This window comes from Leiobunum rupestre, chromosome 4, assembly GCF_980474605.1.
Source record: "Leiobunum rupestre chromosome 4, qqLeiRupe1.1.hap1, whole genome shotgun sequence".
NCBI lineage: Eukaryota > Metazoa > Arthropoda > Arachnida > Opiliones > Sclerosomatidae > Leiobunum > Leiobunum rupestre.
This window is the reverse complement of record NC_143387.1, coordinates 56,665,744-56,685,385: the sequence shown is the minus strand read 5'-3', so window position 1 is coordinate 56,685,385 and position 19,642 is coordinate 56,665,744. Positions and strand designations below refer to the sequence as shown.

The 19,642-nt window shown below is 41.8% G+C and overlaps 1 protein-coding gene across 1 annotated transcript in view; it reads right to left on the bottom strand.

Annotated features, from left to right (window-relative positions):
* Positions 1-415: 415 nt before the first annotated feature.
* Positions 416-19,642, bottom strand: part of LOC149948393 (1-phosphatidylinositol 4,5-bisphosphate phosphodiesterase epsilon-1-like) — a 53,710-nt gene continuing 34,483 nt past the window's right edge. Inside the window, exons 10-36 of the mRNA XM_090173392.1 lie at positions 17,682-18,050; positions 14,944-15,093; positions 12,775-13,063; positions 10,958-11,217; positions 10,737-10,882; positions 10,413-10,662; positions 10,171-10,346; positions 9,822-10,113; positions 9,299-9,745; positions 9,072-9,227; positions 8,701-9,005; positions 8,350-8,630; positions 8,078-8,289; positions 7,552-8,004; positions 7,192-7,471; positions 6,706-7,125; positions 6,519-6,638; positions 6,343-6,456; positions 6,139-6,264; positions 5,749-6,071; positions 5,284-5,685; positions 5,100-5,228; positions 4,823-5,038; positions 4,714-4,764; positions 4,282-4,653; positions 4,126-4,213; positions 416-2,511 (exon numbers count right to left, since the gene is read on the bottom strand). Coding sequence (XP_090029518.1) covers positions 2,255-2,511; positions 4,126-4,213; positions 4,282-4,653; positions 4,714-4,764; positions 4,823-5,038; positions 5,100-5,228; positions 5,284-5,685; positions 5,749-6,071; positions 6,139-6,264; positions 6,343-6,456; positions 6,519-6,638; positions 6,706-7,125; positions 7,192-7,471; positions 7,552-8,004; positions 8,078-8,289; positions 8,350-8,630; positions 8,701-9,005; positions 9,072-9,227; positions 9,299-9,745; positions 9,822-10,113; positions 10,171-10,346; positions 10,413-10,662; positions 10,737-10,882; positions 10,958-11,217; positions 12,775-13,063; positions 14,944-15,093; positions 17,682-18,050 — 6,684 coding nt within the window. The 3' untranslated portion in view covers positions 416-2,254. The remainder of the gene's footprint in view (positions 2,512-4,125; positions 4,214-4,281; positions 4,654-4,713; positions 4,765-4,822; positions 5,039-5,099; positions 5,229-5,283; positions 5,686-5,748; positions 6,072-6,138; positions 6,265-6,342; positions 6,457-6,518; positions 6,639-6,705; positions 7,126-7,191; positions 7,472-7,551; positions 8,005-8,077; positions 8,290-8,349; positions 8,631-8,700; positions 9,006-9,071; positions 9,228-9,298; positions 9,746-9,821; positions 10,114-10,170; positions 10,347-10,412; positions 10,663-10,736; positions 10,883-10,957; positions 11,218-12,774; positions 13,064-14,943; positions 15,094-17,681; positions 18,051-19,642) is intronic.

The window sequence follows — 19,642 nt, the reverse complement described above, 5'->3', positions numbered from 1 at the left end:
ATCTAGCTTTTTCTTACATTTCTTTCAAGAAGTCTTGTCAACTTCTAGGACTCTGAAAATCAACCTTTTTTTTTACATTTCTTTCAAGTAGTCTTGTCAACTTCTAGGACTCTGAAAATCTAGCTGTTTCTTACATTTCTTTCAAGAAGTTTTGTCAACTTAATTGACATACTCCAAATGGAAAAGTTATACCATAGAAATAATAAAAGAGGTTTGGTCTCCGGGTACTTTAAGCATTAAGCCTAGTCTATTGAAACCTGGAAAGTCATTTGAAAATCTATAAGAAACTAAATAAGGCAGACTAGGATATTCTTTAGCTGCGACATTTAAGAGTATGATAAATCAAACATCAAACTTTCTGGAAAAAGATTTCATTTTTATATATACATTTTTCTATTTTTTTTTATCTTTTTTATCTCAACATTATGTTACAGGCGATGTAAGTAAAAATTTTTTACAGTGCAATTTATATTGGCTGCAGCGTTATAAGTATATGTTACGGTATACCCATATAGTTTGTTAGTTAATTGTGCTATTTTTTTAATGCATGAACTGTTTACTTTTTTATTTTGTGCTAGTTTAAACATTAACTATCATTAACACATAAATTAAGCCCATATTTTTTATCTTAAATGAAAACCTGCGATGCTATTATTACGTAAGTAAAGGAATGTTGAAAATTAGGGTACACTTTTTTTAAATTAAAACGAAACTAGTAAAAGTCATAGAAAAATTGTTTAAAATTGATACAGCCATTTTCACCTTAGCGTCATGTCGGCTAAATTTAGAATACGCGGCACTAGCGCCATCTTCTAGATTAGTTTGTATTATTTAAAGCGGAAAAAACTAATAGACTAATCGCGAACGACTTAGAGAAATGGCCGCCATTACTCCAAGGTGACAAAGGCCTAAATTGGTCTAAGCAAAAATTAGATAACAAGTATAGTGTTTTCTATTGCACAATCACATACTACGTATTTAATTTTCATCTACTGTGCAATCAAAACCAAACACTTTATTACCTAATTAAATAGGTATGATTATATATATTTTTTTAAGTACTCGCCATCTGTACCATTTCGAATTTCGACTATAGCGCCACCAACAAACAATGGCGAATAGCTAAAACATTTTCTCATATTTAAAATTTAAAATATTTTTACCACAGAATATTTGTAGTTGTTAATAATACCCCCGTTACTTAATAATTAAATTTCATAATACTGGCCATTATGTTGCGTTCACCATTGATATTCAGTATAAAATAATACCAAAATCCTGATCTTGCATAATCAACTATAAAACTCGATAATATTATATCCATTTTCCAATTTATTTCGTTAATATTAATATTATTTTATATTTTTACCTACCAAATATTTTTTATTTTTATTTACACTAAAAATAAAATTTATTTTTTCAAGTCTTGCATGTGAATTTGCGTAATTTATATTTACAATATAGTGCATTTTTTATCTCTCTCGATATAATAGCTTTATTTTTACCACTAAAATGAGTAAAAGAAATAACCTAAACTATTTCATGTGTAATTTTTTTTCGTAACTTTGTGACAACAAACAACGTATTTATTTAAAAAATAAATAAACAACCACATTTTGGGTTCTTTTTTTTCATTATCTGTGCTTGGGAATCGCAAGATGAATAATAAACGAAAAACACTTAAAATACTTCAAAAGATAGTATTTTTCCTACCGCGTATAGTTGGATAATAATCGAGCGCTAAGCCTTAGCCTAATTTTAGATTCGTTTTAAAGTAATTAAAATACAACATGACGTTAAAAAGGGACGGCTTGGTTAGAAAATAAATAATTTATATACTTTTTCACGTATAAATTGAAAAGAAAACCAATTATTATTCATATATATTTAAATTATAAACGTATTTCATAACTTATGATATAATCGCGTGATATTTAAATTTCCTACCACGTTATCCGTCCCAAAGTTTTATATGTTGTTTGGAATTTCGATATAGCGCGACTTTCGCCATCTATGATCTAAAACGTTCGTCCGTTTTATATATTTCATTTAAAATTCCCGCGGGTAGATGGCGTTATTGCGTATATTAATCCAGGTGTTTTTTTGGCGGTTATTTCAATAGTGGTATAAAAACGTGGCGAAACTTTTACGGATTTCGCTTGTAAAAAACTGACGGGTCTGTATTTATTTTGAATATATAGTAGAGATCCTTTGTTTATACTTTTGGGCGCTTATTTAAGGGGGTTGAAAGTGTTCACCTCCATACACGTAATTTGCATAAGGAACTTTTGAGTTTGGCGACTGTGGAAGGTTCCGAACGCAACGGGTCGGCGTCGTCGTTCGAATCTCCGTTACCAGAGGGCCGCTTCGGCGAAATCGAGAGAGGACTCGCTTGTGGCTGCTGAGACGGATCGGCGTTCAAACTGCTGCTCCGACTACTGACGCGGGTGTGACCAGTCTCCGTCGACGACTGCCGGCTGGGGGAGGGCCGACTCACGCCACCAGACGATTCTGTTCCGCAACAAAGCACAACCCAAAAACCATGCTTTCAATTTCTCGAGATTAAATATAATAATAATAATAATAATAATAATAATAATAATAATAATAATAATAATGGAGATGTGCCATTTGCACTTATACAATCATCTTCAAATAAAGAAGTCGAAACTTGAATAAAAGAGATTACTAGATCGAATTATGTCCGCAAATTTCACAAAAATTGACTTGTCCGCAAATGGCACTAACCTATAATAATCAGCTTATCAGCACCACCTTAGACCCAAGTCATCTAGCGACTTATAATGACTTTAAAAAGGTGGTCGATCGCCCGGATTATTGCGACAAGGCGAGGAAATAGCTCGAACTGCTCTCGCGCGTTCTACGTCACAAGATGTCGAGGTATCGCTCCCCCCTCTGTCCTTGTAGTGATTCAAAAAGTCACGCGAGGGTCCACCTCGGTCTCGGCCACTTGTGACGTCATCCAGTGGCGTAGACAAGGGGAGGGTTTCCGTGTAGCTTTGGCTGTATTTAAATTTAACCCCTTTCTCGACCCCTCTGAGGTATTTTACATAGTTTGAACCCCTCCATTGAAGGATTTCTGACTACGCCACTGACGTCGTTACGCCGCCAACATTTTAGTTCTATGAGCATTTTTAAAATCTTGGGATTCAATAAGTGTGGATACTATAAGCAGCTTTAACAATATGGCACGGCAGTATTAGCGTCCGTTTTTCATAAACCTGATACTAGTTCCATCTAGGTTTAGAATCGCTAAGTCTTAGCCAATACACTGCCTTAGGCTCAAGTCAGCTAGCGACTTTAAATGCCTCTAAATCAAGTGGCCGAGTTCAAACGCGTAGGAGGGTGGTGGCAAGCCCATCATGCCACGAAAGCCAGCAGCTTCGTAAGTAACTATTACCGTTAACCACAACAAGCGTTTATGGAAAGGGGAAACGGAAAAACTAGAGGATCCCACTCTAACTAATGGGGAGATAACTTGTTGGTTCCGAGTTTTCACCCAGTGAAGTAGAAACTTGGATTAATAATAGAAGCTAACGCTTCCTGGATATGACACTCTAGCCTTTGGTAGATGATTTTGGTTTGGCTCACATAAGCCATTGAAAGAAGGGGACGAAAAAAGGGGGGTTTGGACGACTTCCTTTAAAATGTTACCTTTCCGGTTTTCGCGACGCATGCGCGAGTCTTTAGCAAATCAGGAGCTAATATTGTAAGCAAGCGATTTGTAGTTTGAAAAGCCAAGGGTTTGAAATCCCTTGCTCTTAGTTTTTTGAAATGAAAGCAAAAATTAAGGTTTTATTGGTTATTCAATAAATTTTTTTTGTTAAATGTAAAAGTGATTCAAGATACGCTGACCGTGCTTCTATGGAAAACGTAAAACTATTACCTTTTCCTAAGCCTTTCTCAAAACGTGTTTGTTCGCGTATGCACGTGCTCCTTGTTGTCCGTTGTGCTTCTTAAAATTCCCACTAGGCGCGCTGGGGTCGCCCATTGGCTTTTGTGAGCCGCGTTTTTGAGTAAGTGTCATATCCAGGAAGCGTTAGCTTCTATTATTAATCCAAGGTAGAAACTCGATTTTGGAAAGTAAATTTGAAAAGCGCGTACCTTTGGTTTTGGATGACGAGCGTAACCTGCTGAGTCGGCTAAATGAAGACGCTTTGGAAAACGAGGCTCTCTTCTTTTCTTGCATCATCTACAAAGAACAATCCAAACCTTGGTTGAGCGCAACAACGGGACCAATCGTATCAGGCTCCAACTTACATCTTCCCTGGTGCGAAGTTCGAAACGCCCCTGAGCCTTCCATCTGGATTGCACCTCGAAGACATTCTCATCGTCGTGCAGCACCCTCAGGTCCTTCCTGCCTCGATGTCCTCTGGGCATCCTCATGGATCCTCCGGGTGCCGTTTCGGCCAAGGAAGAGTAGTCAATTTCTTCGACCAGTACGAACGTCGATGGGTCCTCCATTCTTCGAGCTTTGACCAAGGCTTGCGCCAGGATATCTTGAGCGCGACTGTTGACTGGCGCCTTCAAAATAGCGTAGGGCTGTTCCGGCGATACGTTGTAAACGCAGACCAGAAAAGTATCTTCCGGACCATCCCAGTCGTCGCTGGAAAGGTCCTGGTCGTGCAACTTCTATTTACGTAACGTTTTCGGATCAATAAAAGAGTCAAAGTAATTTCAATTGGCACTTACTTTGTTGGTCGAACTTTGAAGCGTCGATACCCAAGCTCTTGTACTGGGATCCTAAGATTTAAAATAAGTTTGAACTCAGTCGGGATAGCTTCAAAAAAGTCCAACCTACATTGCCAAGTTTCTTGAGAACAAATCGTCCTTCCCCTTGCCATTGGGCTTGAGCTTCTAGCGGGTGCTCTTCGGGGTCGAGGATGCGCTGATGGCTCCCGGCGTTGGCTCCGTGAGCCGCCGATTTCTCAACCTTTTTCTCCCAACCTCGACTCACTTCTTCGATGAGAATGTAATCTTCGGGATTTTCATTCGATTTGTTGGCTTTCGCGAGGGCCTAAGACGAAACGCGAACAAATTTAACGCCATACTTCATCGTAATTTTCGCTGAAACGTACTTGTAAAATGACCTCTCGGGTGGTACTGTCTTGCGTTATCTTAACAATCGTTCCTGGTTCGTCAGGGACCATACCGTGAACCACCAGAAAAAACATTCGACGTTTCACAGATATACTGCTCGGTTGGTTCTACAATAAACGTATTTTCATTGCGGGGTTAAAGTTCAATGTATTTCTAGCTCACCTCTTTACCGTCCGCTTTCAATAACTGATCCGAACAGATCGAATCTTTCCCCCTAGATTTCATTTGCAGTAAATTCTTCTTGGTACCCGAAGTGGCTGCTAGGGCGGACGTGGCGGTACCGCTTCCGGCGGTAAGTCCCCCTTCGAAATGGTGCAACGAATCGGAGCGACCGTTGGTCGTCGGTTGGGCCCCGTGGCTCGGCATCTCGAGTCCTTCTTCCTCCCAGTTGGCGTAAATGAACAGGGTCGAAAGGGGCAACGGCTGATTCTGCGGGGTCCTCAAACGGACATGCCGATAACCCAGACGCAAGCACTTCAACGGAATGACGCGTTGGGCCGTCACGTGACTCGTCCCCATATCGCTCACCGAAAATCGCAGAAACGCCAAATCACTAAACGTGACCTTTTGAAAGACGATACTTTCACTTCGATGATCCTCCAATTAAAATAATAAAATATAGCTTACGCGAAACTGGAACGAATCGTTCCAAATGGGGTTCAAGGAGTTCCTCTGGACCAGTTTGCTCTTCTGCCTTTGGCAATCCACCGGAATGCCCACGATCTCCAGTTCGACTTGAGGACTTCCCGTGTGCGTGCTAGGACATACGCACTGACCGGAAACCACGGTAATGTGCAGGGTAATGGCGTGTAAGCCGTCGAACTCTTTGTCCCAAGGATTGAACCTTCCGTACATCATGTGAGTGTGATCCCACATGACTCGCGGCTTCAAAACGTAGCCACACTTGCCCATTTGCTCGAACATGGCGGTGTTTATGTGCAATGCGGCGTCTGAAGGGAGACATTTCAATGATACCCCATGTTAAACTTATTATTAAAGCTTATTGGCGACACTTACCTTCGGTCTGATAATTCAACGCCACCATTTGCATGCCAAAGGCCCAGAATATCACGGGATTGAAGTTGGAAGAGTCTATCCTCATTCCAGCGGGATAAGTCCTCATCAACTGTTGCTCGCAATGAGTGAAATTACCGTTAAGGAAATTATGTAATTTAATAATTAAATGATTTGAATTTTCACTTTATAAAACAAAAGGATATGCGACAAGGGCGAGTGGGTGTCGTTTACAGAGTTTTTTGGCCGTGCTTTCATTGACAGAGGACACTTGGTAGCAAGCCGCCGATCTCTTGGATGGAGTGGAGTCTGATTTGGAATCTAAACGATCAGGAACTAACTTTAGATACCGATTAAGACGAGTCTACGGACATAAACATTACCGGCAGACATGGGAGGCGTGTTGGGCATAGTAATACTGCTGGAGGTGGCTAAGACATTCTTTTTACTAGCGTACTTCTTCAGTTTGACGGAACTGTTTGGACTAGGGTTGGTCACGAAGCCTTGAAGATTTAGAAACGTTATTAATTTTTCAAATTACGCCTTCTTTCGCTCGAATTGAATGTTTACCTCTAAATTTAATGGCTTGGCAATAAACCACGAGGTCCGATAGTTCGGGGGCAATTTGGCTGCTGGACTTCCTGGGCTTGTACATAATGTCCTCATCAGCGTGCCATATCTCCGTAGCCAAGGAAGCCGAGGCTTGGAGGGCGATAGACGATGGTAAGCTGGTGCCCATGGGTACGTAACTATCCGAAGAAGTGACAGTGGTCGATGGAACGCTCTTCCCACCGCAGCTGTTAGCGTAAGCGCTAGCCCTAAGCGTAGCTACCGGGCTCAGGGCGCGATTAAAAGATCCACAGAGTCCTTCCTGACTGGACAAGGAGTCGGGTCTAACGGTTAGCGACGCGGATTTACTGACGGTTCCGGTACTGTGACGATCTATTTCTCCAGAATGATCTGGTCTCTTTGTAACGGCTGGAATAGTTTCTTAAAAAATAATATTACATTTTTAAGGATCGCACCCAAGTGGACTGCGTGGATTATCGGGACTACCTTCCAAAATATCATCGTCGTCATCATCGTACTCGTAGTCATCGTCGTCGTCATCGTTAAGCGATCCGGTGCTGGCTGTAGAGATCAGACTATTGGTCCGTCCTGGAGTGGACTTCATTGCTCGGGCCTTCGCGCCAAGAGCCGGTGTTAAGGGTAGACGTAGTTTCTTGTTCTTAATTAAAATGCGGTACTTGAGCTGGTTGGGCGAAGGCAGCTGAGGCTCGTCCACGAAGTCCGATTCAAATAGAAATTTCGTAACTAGCTTCTCTCCGAATACGTTCTGGATTTTTCAGAATCAACGCGCCATTTAATTACGGGTATATTTGGGCTAGCTTTAAAATTTATAATTAAGTAACTTACGATAAAAATCTGGGCCATCTTGGCTTGTTGTTGCATTGAGCAGTGGTTCTCGATTGAGAGGATGACGGGATATGGTGACGTCACGAAGGCACTCTTATTAATGGCTTCCACTACGTTCTTGAAAGGTATTTTGGTGGTCAAGGTATGGCCGTGGTAGATGACGGGAATTCCGTCATCACCGTCCCAACAGTCGAGTTCGACGCATCGACAACCGGTTAGCAGCACCTGACTGTACAGTTCGACGGACGATTCGCCCTTCAGTTGATGACCCGTTAAATAAGTATTGTGCGAAGAGGCTAAATAGTAGTACGACATGGGTAACTCCATGTCCTCCTCCTTGGGCTGCTGAGCTTCCGGTACGAAGGCGTAATTACGCTTGTCCATCATGTACCTGGCGAAACCTTCGAACGACAAACAGCACTTCTTCCTCATGGAGTGGTCAGGCTCCCAGCGCTGCGAAGAAATGGCCATTACAACGTTAACACCCAGGTTTCAACAGTCATCAATTGGGATTAAATTAACTTACGTTAATAAAACTGAGAACCTCGTCCTCCGTGTAAGTTTCGCCTTGTTGGCTACTTAGGAAGTTCTGAAAGTCCTTGAGGCTCAGGTATATGGTTTTGGACGTCTCCATTCCGGCGCTATTTGCCACGATGCTAGCCGCGGCAATGGCGTCGCAAATTTTCTTTCTTTGGTTATTTTCACACATGTCGAAAGGCGTGTTCCGTGTCAGCAGACCTGAGGAAGACGTTAAATTAAGTAAACCATAACACTCTAGTAACTAATTAGACGGCTTACCGAGTAGCAGAGGCGTTGGTTGATCAGGAGGCGTCTGGGGTGACTTTTCTTCTCTGTCGTGGTTGACTTTGGAATATCCGGAAGCAATTTGTTCAAATATGTCTTTCAAGTCTTTCCTGGATCGAACCATGAAGGACCGAAATAGTTCGGTAAATTCTAAAAAGTCCATTTGACTCGAATGGGTAATGGTGGGGCGACTTAGAGAAGGCCCGCTGGCGCGGCTGGGGTCGCTATCGGACCTTTGGACGAAAGATGAGGTGAACCTATGTCTATATTTTTCCCTGTACAACAAACGGGTTAAGAGTTACAATTCCTTTTTTAAAGCGAGATTTTTTTTGGCGGGGTCTTTACCTAATTGTGGGTGATAACGAAGACGACTGGAAAACGGGACTTCCCAATGGTTGGCGATTACTTCCGAATTTGGTTCTACCGGGTTTCGACTGTTGTTGGTCGCTGGACGTTGAGGACGAATTAGAACTGGGGGATAGGTTTCCCTTGTGACGAGCTTCCGGGGGAGGGCTACTAGTAGCCCAGGGTAGGGAATGGGGACCCGAATCCCTGCAACCCAACTGAGGGCTACTTTTGACCGTACCCCGGGTTAATTTGGAATTGGGACTTTGTTTTCTCAAGGGTACGTCGTCCGAAAAGTTACCATCCTGACGGAAAGACGTTTTCTTTTGAAACACGGGATTAGGCGACGACGATAGCGATACAATATTTACCCGAATGGCTGCGAGGGACACGGACGACTTCTTCTTCCGCAATCGACTCGAACCAACGCCGAAACTGGAAGCCCTTTTAAAAGTACTCATGGATACATCCATAGATATCGAACTGGTACCCAAAGAACCCAAAGTCCATTTACGTCCACCGAAAACCTGAATGGTGATTTTTTGGTTATTTACGTAAACGTTGGATGGTAGACGTTATTGGATAGGAGTCTTCTCACCTTGATGGCTTCAGCCGGTGTGGGTCCGAGGCAAGCTTGGTCCTCAAAGTACAAGTGCAGGTACTTTTCCTTCAACCACTGAATTCTCTTATCACTTAGCTTCTTCTGTTGTCCCAGCAAGAAAATAAGGTGGTTGAGACCTTCGTACCAAACGCGGGCAACTCGACTCGGAGCCACGAACTCCAGCGTGTGGTTGTCAGACAGCCCAGTACCGTAGGTCAAGCGAAGACAATTATTCTCCAAGTACAGGTCGTCCAAGCCGTGGCGCTTTGAGACTGCCAGTAAGTCGGCGGTTCCTTGGCCCAGGGTTACGTCTTTAACGTAACTCAAATCCAAGTAACCTTCCTCCAAGTTGCCAACAGCCATCGAATCGCCTTGAGATCCTTCGTATTTGAGCAAAAGCCCGGGAGACAACGAATCTTCGATGTCGGAACTCAAACTAAAATCCTTTCAACAAATACTCGCGTTGAAATTTTGGCACGGTATACCAAAATCGTGCTTAATATTTGGTAAAAACACTTACTTGGGCGCCACTAACTCTGAGCGAACTCCATAAAGGTTTACACCAGGTAAGAGTTAAATTCCCCGCTTCCAATTTCAGATAACAGATGGCGGAACGGGAGCCGTCTTCCTCCCAGTGAACAACTGTGGCGCCGTGGTGCATCGTTTGCAGCAAATGGACGTCTAGAGACTCCGAACCCAGGGGAATGAAACTGACTTTGTGGTCCGAGCTCAGTGGTTGTATGGGTTTATAAGCCGAAGCCGTCAACAAATAGTGGCTGTTCTCCTCCGTGAACTCACCCGGTTCTTGCATCCTATGGAGCATTAAGATCAGAATTATTCTCTTTCAGAAATGAGTCGAATTGGCTTACTTGGCCTGATGGTCCGAGAGTCGTTCGACTACTCCAGGACGATACTTGGCGTGTTGGTGGAAAGCCTCAATGTCCTCCAAAACTTGATGCGTCCTTTCTAACTTATCGAGGTTGAGAATACCTCCCACTCCGATACGCGTCATGAAATGGTCTTCTCCGTGATAATCGGACACAAACTACGGTTCAGAAACCCCACGAATGAACAACAGTTTCTAATAAATCTAAATAGTTCTTTTAATTACTTCAAGTTTCTGAGATCCTGGTCCTGGCAAGACCACCAGACTAGGCATTCCATGCAAGACTGCTCTCAGTTCTCTCAGAAATCCACCGAAGAATGGTATGACCTTGCACTGAGGTATATCCAAGGCCCGTTCCAGAGCTTTCCGATATTCCGGAGACGGATAGTCACCGGCCAACAAGACGCTGCTTAAGTGGTCTAGGGTAGGCAAAGGGTCGCTAACAGACAGCCAGAATGGTTTTAACTTCTCAGATCTTAAAAAATGTTAACCGCCGCGTTAAAACCAATAAAAATTGTTGCCCCAAGAGTGTAAGTTTTAGGGACCTACTTTAGTCCGGCTAGAATTTCCATCGCCGTATTGAAATTCCCCAAGTTCCAACAAACTTTGGCCACTCTCAAAAAACAACTGAGTACCGCTTTTCGGTCTTCGTGAGTCGGTTGTGAAATGATGATATGCGTCACCCACGAATTGACCTGCGATTAAGACGACGCAATATTTTTTACCGAACCCTCGAGACGGAGTAATTGGTAGGCCTGCCCAACAAGTACCTCGTTAAATCGTTTGATAAGAACTTGAACAGTGGGTTCGTGGCCCATGGGCGTTTTGGGGGGACTTCCGCTGAGGTCGACGGTCACTTGGCGGACGTAACTGGCTGGAGGTACGCTGTAGAACAAGGAGTATTCCGTTTCGGTCAACTGCAAAGCGACCTCTTCCGGGAAATGAAGTAAAGACTGTAGTTTCTCGAGTTCCAGACGGTAAACGGTGGGGCCGTGCTCGCGCGCCAACACCGTCAAGTTGCGCTTCGATTCTAGCGGATTTAAAATTAATAACGCCCGATTAGTTTTACCAGAAATTCATAATCCAATACTATTATCAAAAGCATAAAAACCAAATTACCATAACTAGAAGTACAAAAACCAAATTACTATTACCAGAAGTACAAAACCCAATTACTATTACCAGAAGTACGTAACCAATTCCATTACCAATAGTACAAAACCCAATACTTGTACCAGAAGTACAAAACCCATTTACTATTACCAGAAGTACCTAACCAATTCCATTACCAATAGTACAAAACCCAATACTTTTACCAGAAGTACAAAACCCAATTACTATTACCAGAAGTACATAACCCAATTATTATTACCAGAAGTACATAACCCAATTATTATTACCAGAAGTACACAACCAATTCCATTACCAATAGTACAAAACCCAATACTTGTACCAGAAGAACAAAACCCAATTACTATTACCAGAAGTACGTAACCAATTCCATTACCAGAAGTACAAAACCCAATTATTATTACCATAAGTACAAAACCCAATTATTATTACCAGAAGTACACAACCCAATTATTATTACCAGAAGTACATAACCAATTCCATTACCAATAGCACAAAACCCAATACTTTTACCAGAAGTACAAAACCCAATTACTATTGCCAGAAATACCAAAACCTAATTACTATTACCAGAAGTACAAAAACTCAATTACTATTACCAAAAGTACCAAAACCCAATTAATTTTACCAGAAGTACAAAAACCCCAAGTATAGTGACTTACTAAAACTATTACATCTGGAAAATATGGTTGATAAATAAGTTAATATCTCTACACAATTTAATATCTTTATTTTATCAGGGTTCGTACAAAATTTCCGGAATTAAATTCCCTGACATTTCCAGGTTTTCCCTGACGAAATTGCTAAATTTTCCCTGACCATTTTTGTAGGATAAATCTTGAAAAATATTGATTATGTATTTTTAATAAATCTTTCAAAAATTTATTTGCCTGATTTTTTTAGGGTCATTTTAAAGTTCCCTTACTTTTTTGGACCATTTTAAAATTCCCGAACTATTCCCTGACCATTTGGAATCATTTTAAAATTCCCTGACTTTTCCCTGGCCTTTTGGAACCATTTTCAAATTACCTGACTTTTCCCTGGCCTTTTGGAACCATTTTCAAATTACCTGACTTTTCCCTGGCCTTTTGGAACCATTTTCATATTCCCTGACTTTTCCCTGACCATTTGGAACCATTTACAAATTACCTGACTTTTCCCTGGCCTTTTGGAACCATTTTCAAATTACCTGACTTTTTCCTGGCCTTTTGGAACCATTTTCATATTCCCTGACTTTTCTATGTTTTCCAGGTCGTGTACGAACCCGGTTTACATTGTCTGACGAATATTTATCAGCAGTTAATGTTAAACCGTTATCTGTGGCTTAGCGAGAAATTGCTTGAGCCTGAGAAGGTGCATTGTTTCATTTTTACATCCTCGATGGATACTTATCTCGTAAGCGATATATTATATTTCTAGGCACAATTGAGCGTCGAAATGTAAAATGATTAGATACCTTTAAGGATTTCATCTTTGGTGCTGATGACGTGGTCTTCGAGGAAGCGTCCGTCCCAGTCCTGCATGATCTCCCAGAGAACGGTGCTGATGGAGCGCAGTGCACCCTGGGACGGAGTGATGAAAGACCACTTGGTGCCGCGGAACTCGAGGACCAGGCGGTCATGCGACCTTCCGCCCCCAGTTCTCCACTGCTGCAAGTCCGAGGTCAGCTGGCATTTGGCCGGCAGCAGAGTCTTCGTGTCCAGGAGAAGGATCCGTTCGGCACCCAAACCCAACAAACGCGTGGCCTATCCGTACACGAAAACCTAATTAGACACTACTTTTCTCTACGCTGAATTTGTTTACCATTTACTAAAATATTTTAAGCTTACTCAGGGCAGCCGAGAGCGGGCTCGGGCCCCGGAAAAATATTAATTTCAGCCCCCAATAGAGCTCTACGCTGAATTTGTTTACCATTTACTAAAATATTTGAAGCTTACTCAGGGCAGTCGAGAGCGGGCTCGGGCCCCGAAAAATATTAATTTCAGCCCCCAATAGAGCTCTACGCTGAATTTGTTTACCATTTACTAAAATATTTGAAGCTTACTCAGGGCAGTCGAGAGCGGGCTCGGGCCCCGGAAAAATATTAATTTCAGCCCCCAATAGAGCTCTACGCTGAATTTGTTTACCATTTACTAAAATATTTGAAGCTTACTCAGGGCAGTCGAGAGCGGGCTCGGGCCCCGGAAAAATATTAATTTCAGCCCCCAATAGAGCTTTACGCTGAATTTGTTTACCATTTACTAAAATATTTTAAGCTTACTCAGGGCAGCCGATAGCGGGCTCGGGCCCCGGAAAAATATTAATTTCAGCCCCCAATAGAGCTCTACGCTGAATTTGTTTACCGTTTACTAAAATATTTGAAGCTTACTCAGGGCAGCCGAGAGCGGGCTCGGGCCCCGGAAAAATATGAATTTCAGCCCCCAATAGAGCTCTACGCTGAATTTGTTTACCATTTACTAAAATATTTTAAGCTTACTCAGGGCAGCCGAGAGCGTATACCTAGTTTGTTCCAAATCGGGCCCCCGCAGCTGCACTGGCCCCGGTAATATGTACCGGCCATCCCCCTCTCTAGTCGGGCCAGAGCTTACTAACCAAGAAACTATAGATGTTTACAATTGGAAGGACTTGGATACACTGCTACCGTGCTATGGCTAGCAACGGAAATCTCGGCTGTTAACCACGCCCTTTTCTATGAGAATGATCAGGGCCACCATAGTCTCCCTTAGACATTATAAGTGTAAACGTATATTATTTCCCGCTTAAACTAATAGTTTTAAATCGATTTCTGTCATCAAAAAATGTTACCAAGTTACAAGTACCAAACCAATAGTTATAATGGTCAAAGCATTCACTTGCTAGCTTTTGTGCTAAACCAGGATACACGAAGAATAGACAAAAGTGAATGGACGATACTACAGCAATGGTAACAAGTTGGCAAGCCAAAATATACCTCTCCTCGGAAGAGTTCAGTGAAGCGTAACTGTATCCGTGGTTCTGCGGTAGAACGCTCACCTGTCGTGCAAGAGGGCTCGGGTTCGAATCCCGGCCGATTAAAAATTATACTACACCCAATGACAAAAAGAGGGCGCTTTTGGAAAAAACCTTTTCCCTGATACTAAGAAACTGGGTACGCAGTGATTAAGCTTTGCCCCGAAAATGCGAACGCAGGCCTGACAGACAGACACGGTGGTTGTATAACCCCTCCTAGGGTACAAAGTCCCCTCGGAGAGGTAAATAGCCCTTAGGACTGTAGTCTATGCTTACTATTTCGTGTATCCTGCTTTATCAAAAAATGTTAGAAGTTCTTGAAGAATAACTACCGCGAATAAATTAGCATTGAAACCTTTTTCGATAGCTAATTTGAAAGTCAATATTGAATCGATTTACGATATTTCTAACTGCAAAATCGCCCAACGTAAAACACGTGACAAACAGGGTACGAATCCAATACCTCTCTAACGTTTTTAAGCGGCAGACTAAAATTGCAAAAACCCCGTAAAAACGTTAGAAAAGCGTAAAAATTTGTACGAAAATGATCACCAGAGTTTATTCAAAGTTTAAAAAAAAACCGTTTTCGGCTAATTCACACCCGGCCCGCGAAACACACGCGGTGAAAATGACATACCCTCTTCTTGGTCTTTCCGCGTAGAAGTTCCTTGACTTGAAAGATTTTGCAATCATAGGCCGGCAGCCTTTTGCAAGTCTGGATATAAAGTTTCTTCAAGTGAAGTTCGCTCTCGTAGACGTGAGAGTGGAAGAGCTTCCGTTTCTGATCCTGCCGAGAGAGAGCCAAAGGTGTCAAACGCGAATTTTCGCCAGGAAACCGAGAGAGATTTTAATCTCTTCTTCAAAGGAATCGCGAAACAAATTGATATTTCCACTTCCCAGAAGCGCGTACCAATAACTTCCGAGCGTAGAGTTCTAGCTACTTTAGAAATTGTTCCCCGATTCTCGCTATATTTAATTTTAGAAAACTCGGAATGAAGTGTTGTAAAATTGTGTTTATCTCCTTCCCTCGTAGTTATATATCTTAGCTCGTGACTCTATAATTACGTACGTTTTTTTTTATTTTGTTTTTGGGTTGTTTTTTCTTTTTCTCAAATTTAAAATTACGCGTTCAGTCAATGTCATATTATCGCGGTTAGGCTTAAGGGGACATTTTCTATTAGCAAATTTTGTTATTTCTTGCTACGTTTTGGTTGGCTTAAATAGAGATGTTAAGCAAAGCGCTCTAGAAGTTTGAACAACAACGTCGGGAATACCTCGACGTTCGAGGAGAAACATTATTTAAAATTCAATTCTCCGACTAAGGCTAGGCGCCCACTGGCTGTCCGTTTCGTATCCGTCCTGCCTTCCACAAGGCATTGTCTCCGTCACGAAGCATAGGCTTGTGGAAGCTAGGACGGAGACGTTACGAAGAGCAGTGAGTGCCTGGCTTTATGCGATCAAGTACGTTTGCAATCGAATTTTAACAAATTGCATACCTTTCGCTAACCCAGGGTACACGAAGAATTAAAAACGTCGTTTGAACAATACTAAAACAGGCGTTATTTATGGGTGTTAGTGTGGTCGTAATACAATTATTTGTTTCTTCGTGTGCCCGGGTGTACCGCAAATTTATCTTTTTGTTTACTAATACTTATTTCGCCAAATTCGTCTTAATTGTACAAGGCCTAGCCGCATTTCAATTCGAACAAGTATTAAGCTTTTTAATTGTTGAGTTGGTAAATTATAATTATCGGTATTTTGATTTAAGCACTACAACAATATGGCGTCGTCTTGAAGTTGTTAAGTTTTCGACTCCGAAGTACAAACGTGAAAGTAAAACGTCTAAAATGTTCACGTGACTCCCCGCGTTGTTGTTCAAACTTCTAGAATGCTCTGCTTAACCCCTCTGCTAGCGCCACTTAATCAAGATGACAACAGCTGGCTAGCTGACTATACTTATGACATTTACGTTCTTCAATCCGAATATAGATGGAGCTACTAAACTCGTTTTTAAACCGTTTTAACGACAAACCATCTTGGCAAATCATCCATTGACATCGCCATTGAACATAAATAATCCCTCGTTTTAATTTACGAGTATTTGCGTTTCCTCTTAAATCAGACGACTATACTGAAAAAATTGGCTCGCTTCGATGATTATGGAGGTTAAGCAGGACGCTCTACAAGTTTGAACTACACATTCGTGAAATCAATTTCTTTAAAATTAGTTAAGCGTGCTTTCACTTTGACTACTAAAGAAAACATTTACAGTTACGATAGAATTCAAACACATTTCATAAATATTTACTAAGCTCGGGTACATGACTAACCAATACTAAACGCGCCTTATGTATGGCTGTGTGCTTTGTCTAAAGACAAATATTGGTTTTCGTGTACCCTGCTTTACTATAAAATATACAAAGCTTCGGAAAATTTCAGTTTAAACCAGTATTTACGATTGCGAAAACGCACGTTGCTATAATTTGCTAGAAAATTACCTTGCCATAATTATCTCACAATTTGTTGAGCAGGAAAATTTAAATATTCAGTATTTTCATTTAAACGCTATAGCAGGGCTCCCAGCGATTTTTTTTAAATATTATAGGAATTATAAGAAATTTCATAGAAAACATAGGAATTTATAGGAACATTATTAGCCAAAAAATAGGAATTTATAGGAACATTATTAGCCAAAAAATAGGAATTTATAGGAGCATTTTAGCTAAAAATACGAACAATTTTGAAAAAATAGGAAATTATAGGAGTATATTGAAATTATAGGAATTTATAGGAACTCTGGGAGCCCAACCTTTGATGTTTTCGGGGACACCGGACCTAAGCCAGAGCTATGCTCTATTTAGAAGGCAAATTTTTCCCAAACGTTAAGGCTGTTTTCTAATAGATTATTTTTAAAATTATAGCATTTTCTGGACAAAGCTATAGAAAAACTAGAAAATTTCGAAAAAATAGGAATTTATAGGAACAATTTTGAGAAAATAGGAAATTATAGGAGCATATTGAAATTATAGAAATTTATAGGAATTATAGGAACTCTGGGAGCCCTACTATAGATATTATAATACTTGTCAGAAATATGGCGTCGCTCTCAAGTTATAAAAGGTTCCAACTCCGATACATAAACGAAAACCTAAAAACCGTGGAGAATGATCAGGTGACTCTCGAAGTTACCGTTCAAACTTCTAGAGCGCTCGACTTAACCTCTATAGTATCAGAAAGCAACTTGAAAATTCAATGTACTTTTAAAGTTAGTTTTTAAATGAATCTTTTGTTTGAATGAATTCGAGGATAATTTAAAAGAAACATAAACAGGCAACGTCACAAACAGTGTCAACTCAAGAAGCTATGAACAAGAACCTTGATATTCCTGGCCATGTTCTTGGCGTTATGGTAGAGAGGCGGCACGCAGTCCTTCAGTTCCAAGTTGGATCCGGCGGTAGACGAGATCAAGGGTTTATTCCCGTTGGTGACTAACCACTGGCGGATCAGGGCCCCGCGTTTGGGGGCCCTGAGTCCGGCCAAGATCCCGGCCGGTTGGGTCACTCCGGCGCTCGGCGTTGGCAAGGTCCCTTCGTTGCAGGACTCCATCGAGGAGAATCCTTTACCACCGACACCAGCACCACCGGCGCTTCCGCCGCCACCGCCCCCGCCACTTCCGGGGGCGCTACGGGTCACTTCCGGAATCGCCACTTCCTTCAAAGGATGAAAGAAATTGAGCTCGCGTCTCTGTAAAAATGGAATTAGGTACACTGAACCGAAATTGTGAAATACTTGACGCGTTGAGGGGGAGTCATTAGCGTGCGCGGAAGCGGCAGCCGTGCCAAAACACATCAAGCGACGCGCTTCGACTAAACAGAGTGGCGCTACTGTGACACCTATCTCGACTCAGCCAAGAATCCGCGAACAAAAAGCGAGCGAAAGAACCCTCGCGGGCGTCCCCTGGCGGCGCTGATCGCAAAAACGGAAGACGCGTTCCCGCGTTGACAAAGTAGACCCTTCTTCCTCCTATCGCGGGCTCTCTTTAGCGAGAGATGTCGCTCGGATTACGATCCTGGGCTATTATCTTAATGAAGATGAAAAAGTCTTTTACGACACCCCGTTCTGTCTATAAATACTGGGCTGGTGCGACTTCGTTGACTAACGCTTTTCCAGATAAAGGATTACGTACTCGCCGTTCAACGGAAAATACCATTTCGCCTCCCGCGTACTCTAAGGTCACGCTATCAAGGCTAAATGCTTCGTTTCATTGCCTAAAGAATTCGACTCGATAGTTGGTTGAGGCAATAAGTCCCTCATAGAATTCCCCCCTTGGAGAGTTCCCGAAAATTATAAATAATAAAAATTAACCTAAATATTTGTTAAATAATTCACCATAAGTTTCAATATAACCAACAGATCAGAAAGGTTCAAAATTTAAAGGGGAACGGCCAAGCTTTTTCAAATATGGCCTTATTTCCGTATCAAAAGATTAACAAGACGTTAAATATACTAACACGTACCTTTTTCTGTCTTGAAAAAATTGCTTTTGGCCCAAAAAGTTTAAACGAAAAATAACGCCAGGTGTTTGGGTTTGAATTTTCGCCGCCATCTTAGGGGCTGCCGCCAGCGCCCCTAACCCCGTATGAGCGATACGTGAACTATCCTAACTTTTAAAATCGCGCAATTTAGGCTTAGGTCTCTTATAACTGGAACGCGCCGCGCGTGCAAAACAAATTTTTTGCGTCTTCAGCAGCGCGCGCTTTTACGTTGTTTTTCCCGTCTCACCGACTTCTCACCAGGTGTCGCGGCGGACGCGCGCTTTTCGATTTCCCGATTTTTTTTTATTTTATTAAACATTAACCACTCAATATTTTTTGATGGGGTTTTCGCCATAAATTTTAGTTTTTAATGGGCTATAGGGCTATTTAACTGGTTAAAGCTTGACCGTTCCCCTTTAACCAATTTCAAATGATCTAAAGTCTAACACCAATCCCAAAAGTGTCCGAAATAAACTGGCAAAAAGAATGATTCGTTCGACCCAAATTGAAATGACAGTGATCAACCCAAATAACATAAGCGTTACTGTCAGTCTTTTCGCGTTTCTGAGTAACTTCATCCGATCGTCCCAAACTAGTATGCCGCCAACTCCGAACGGATAATGTCAACTTGTTTCTTTTCCAATGGTCTATTTAAGAATGTATTTATTCATACAGCAAGAGACGATTTTTAGCTCTACTCCCAATCTTTGTCATGTTTGACGAGTAAGCTCCTACAAACAGTGGCGTAGCCAGAAATTCGCCTAGGGGGGGGGGTTGAAGTATGTGAATGTTAAGAGGGGG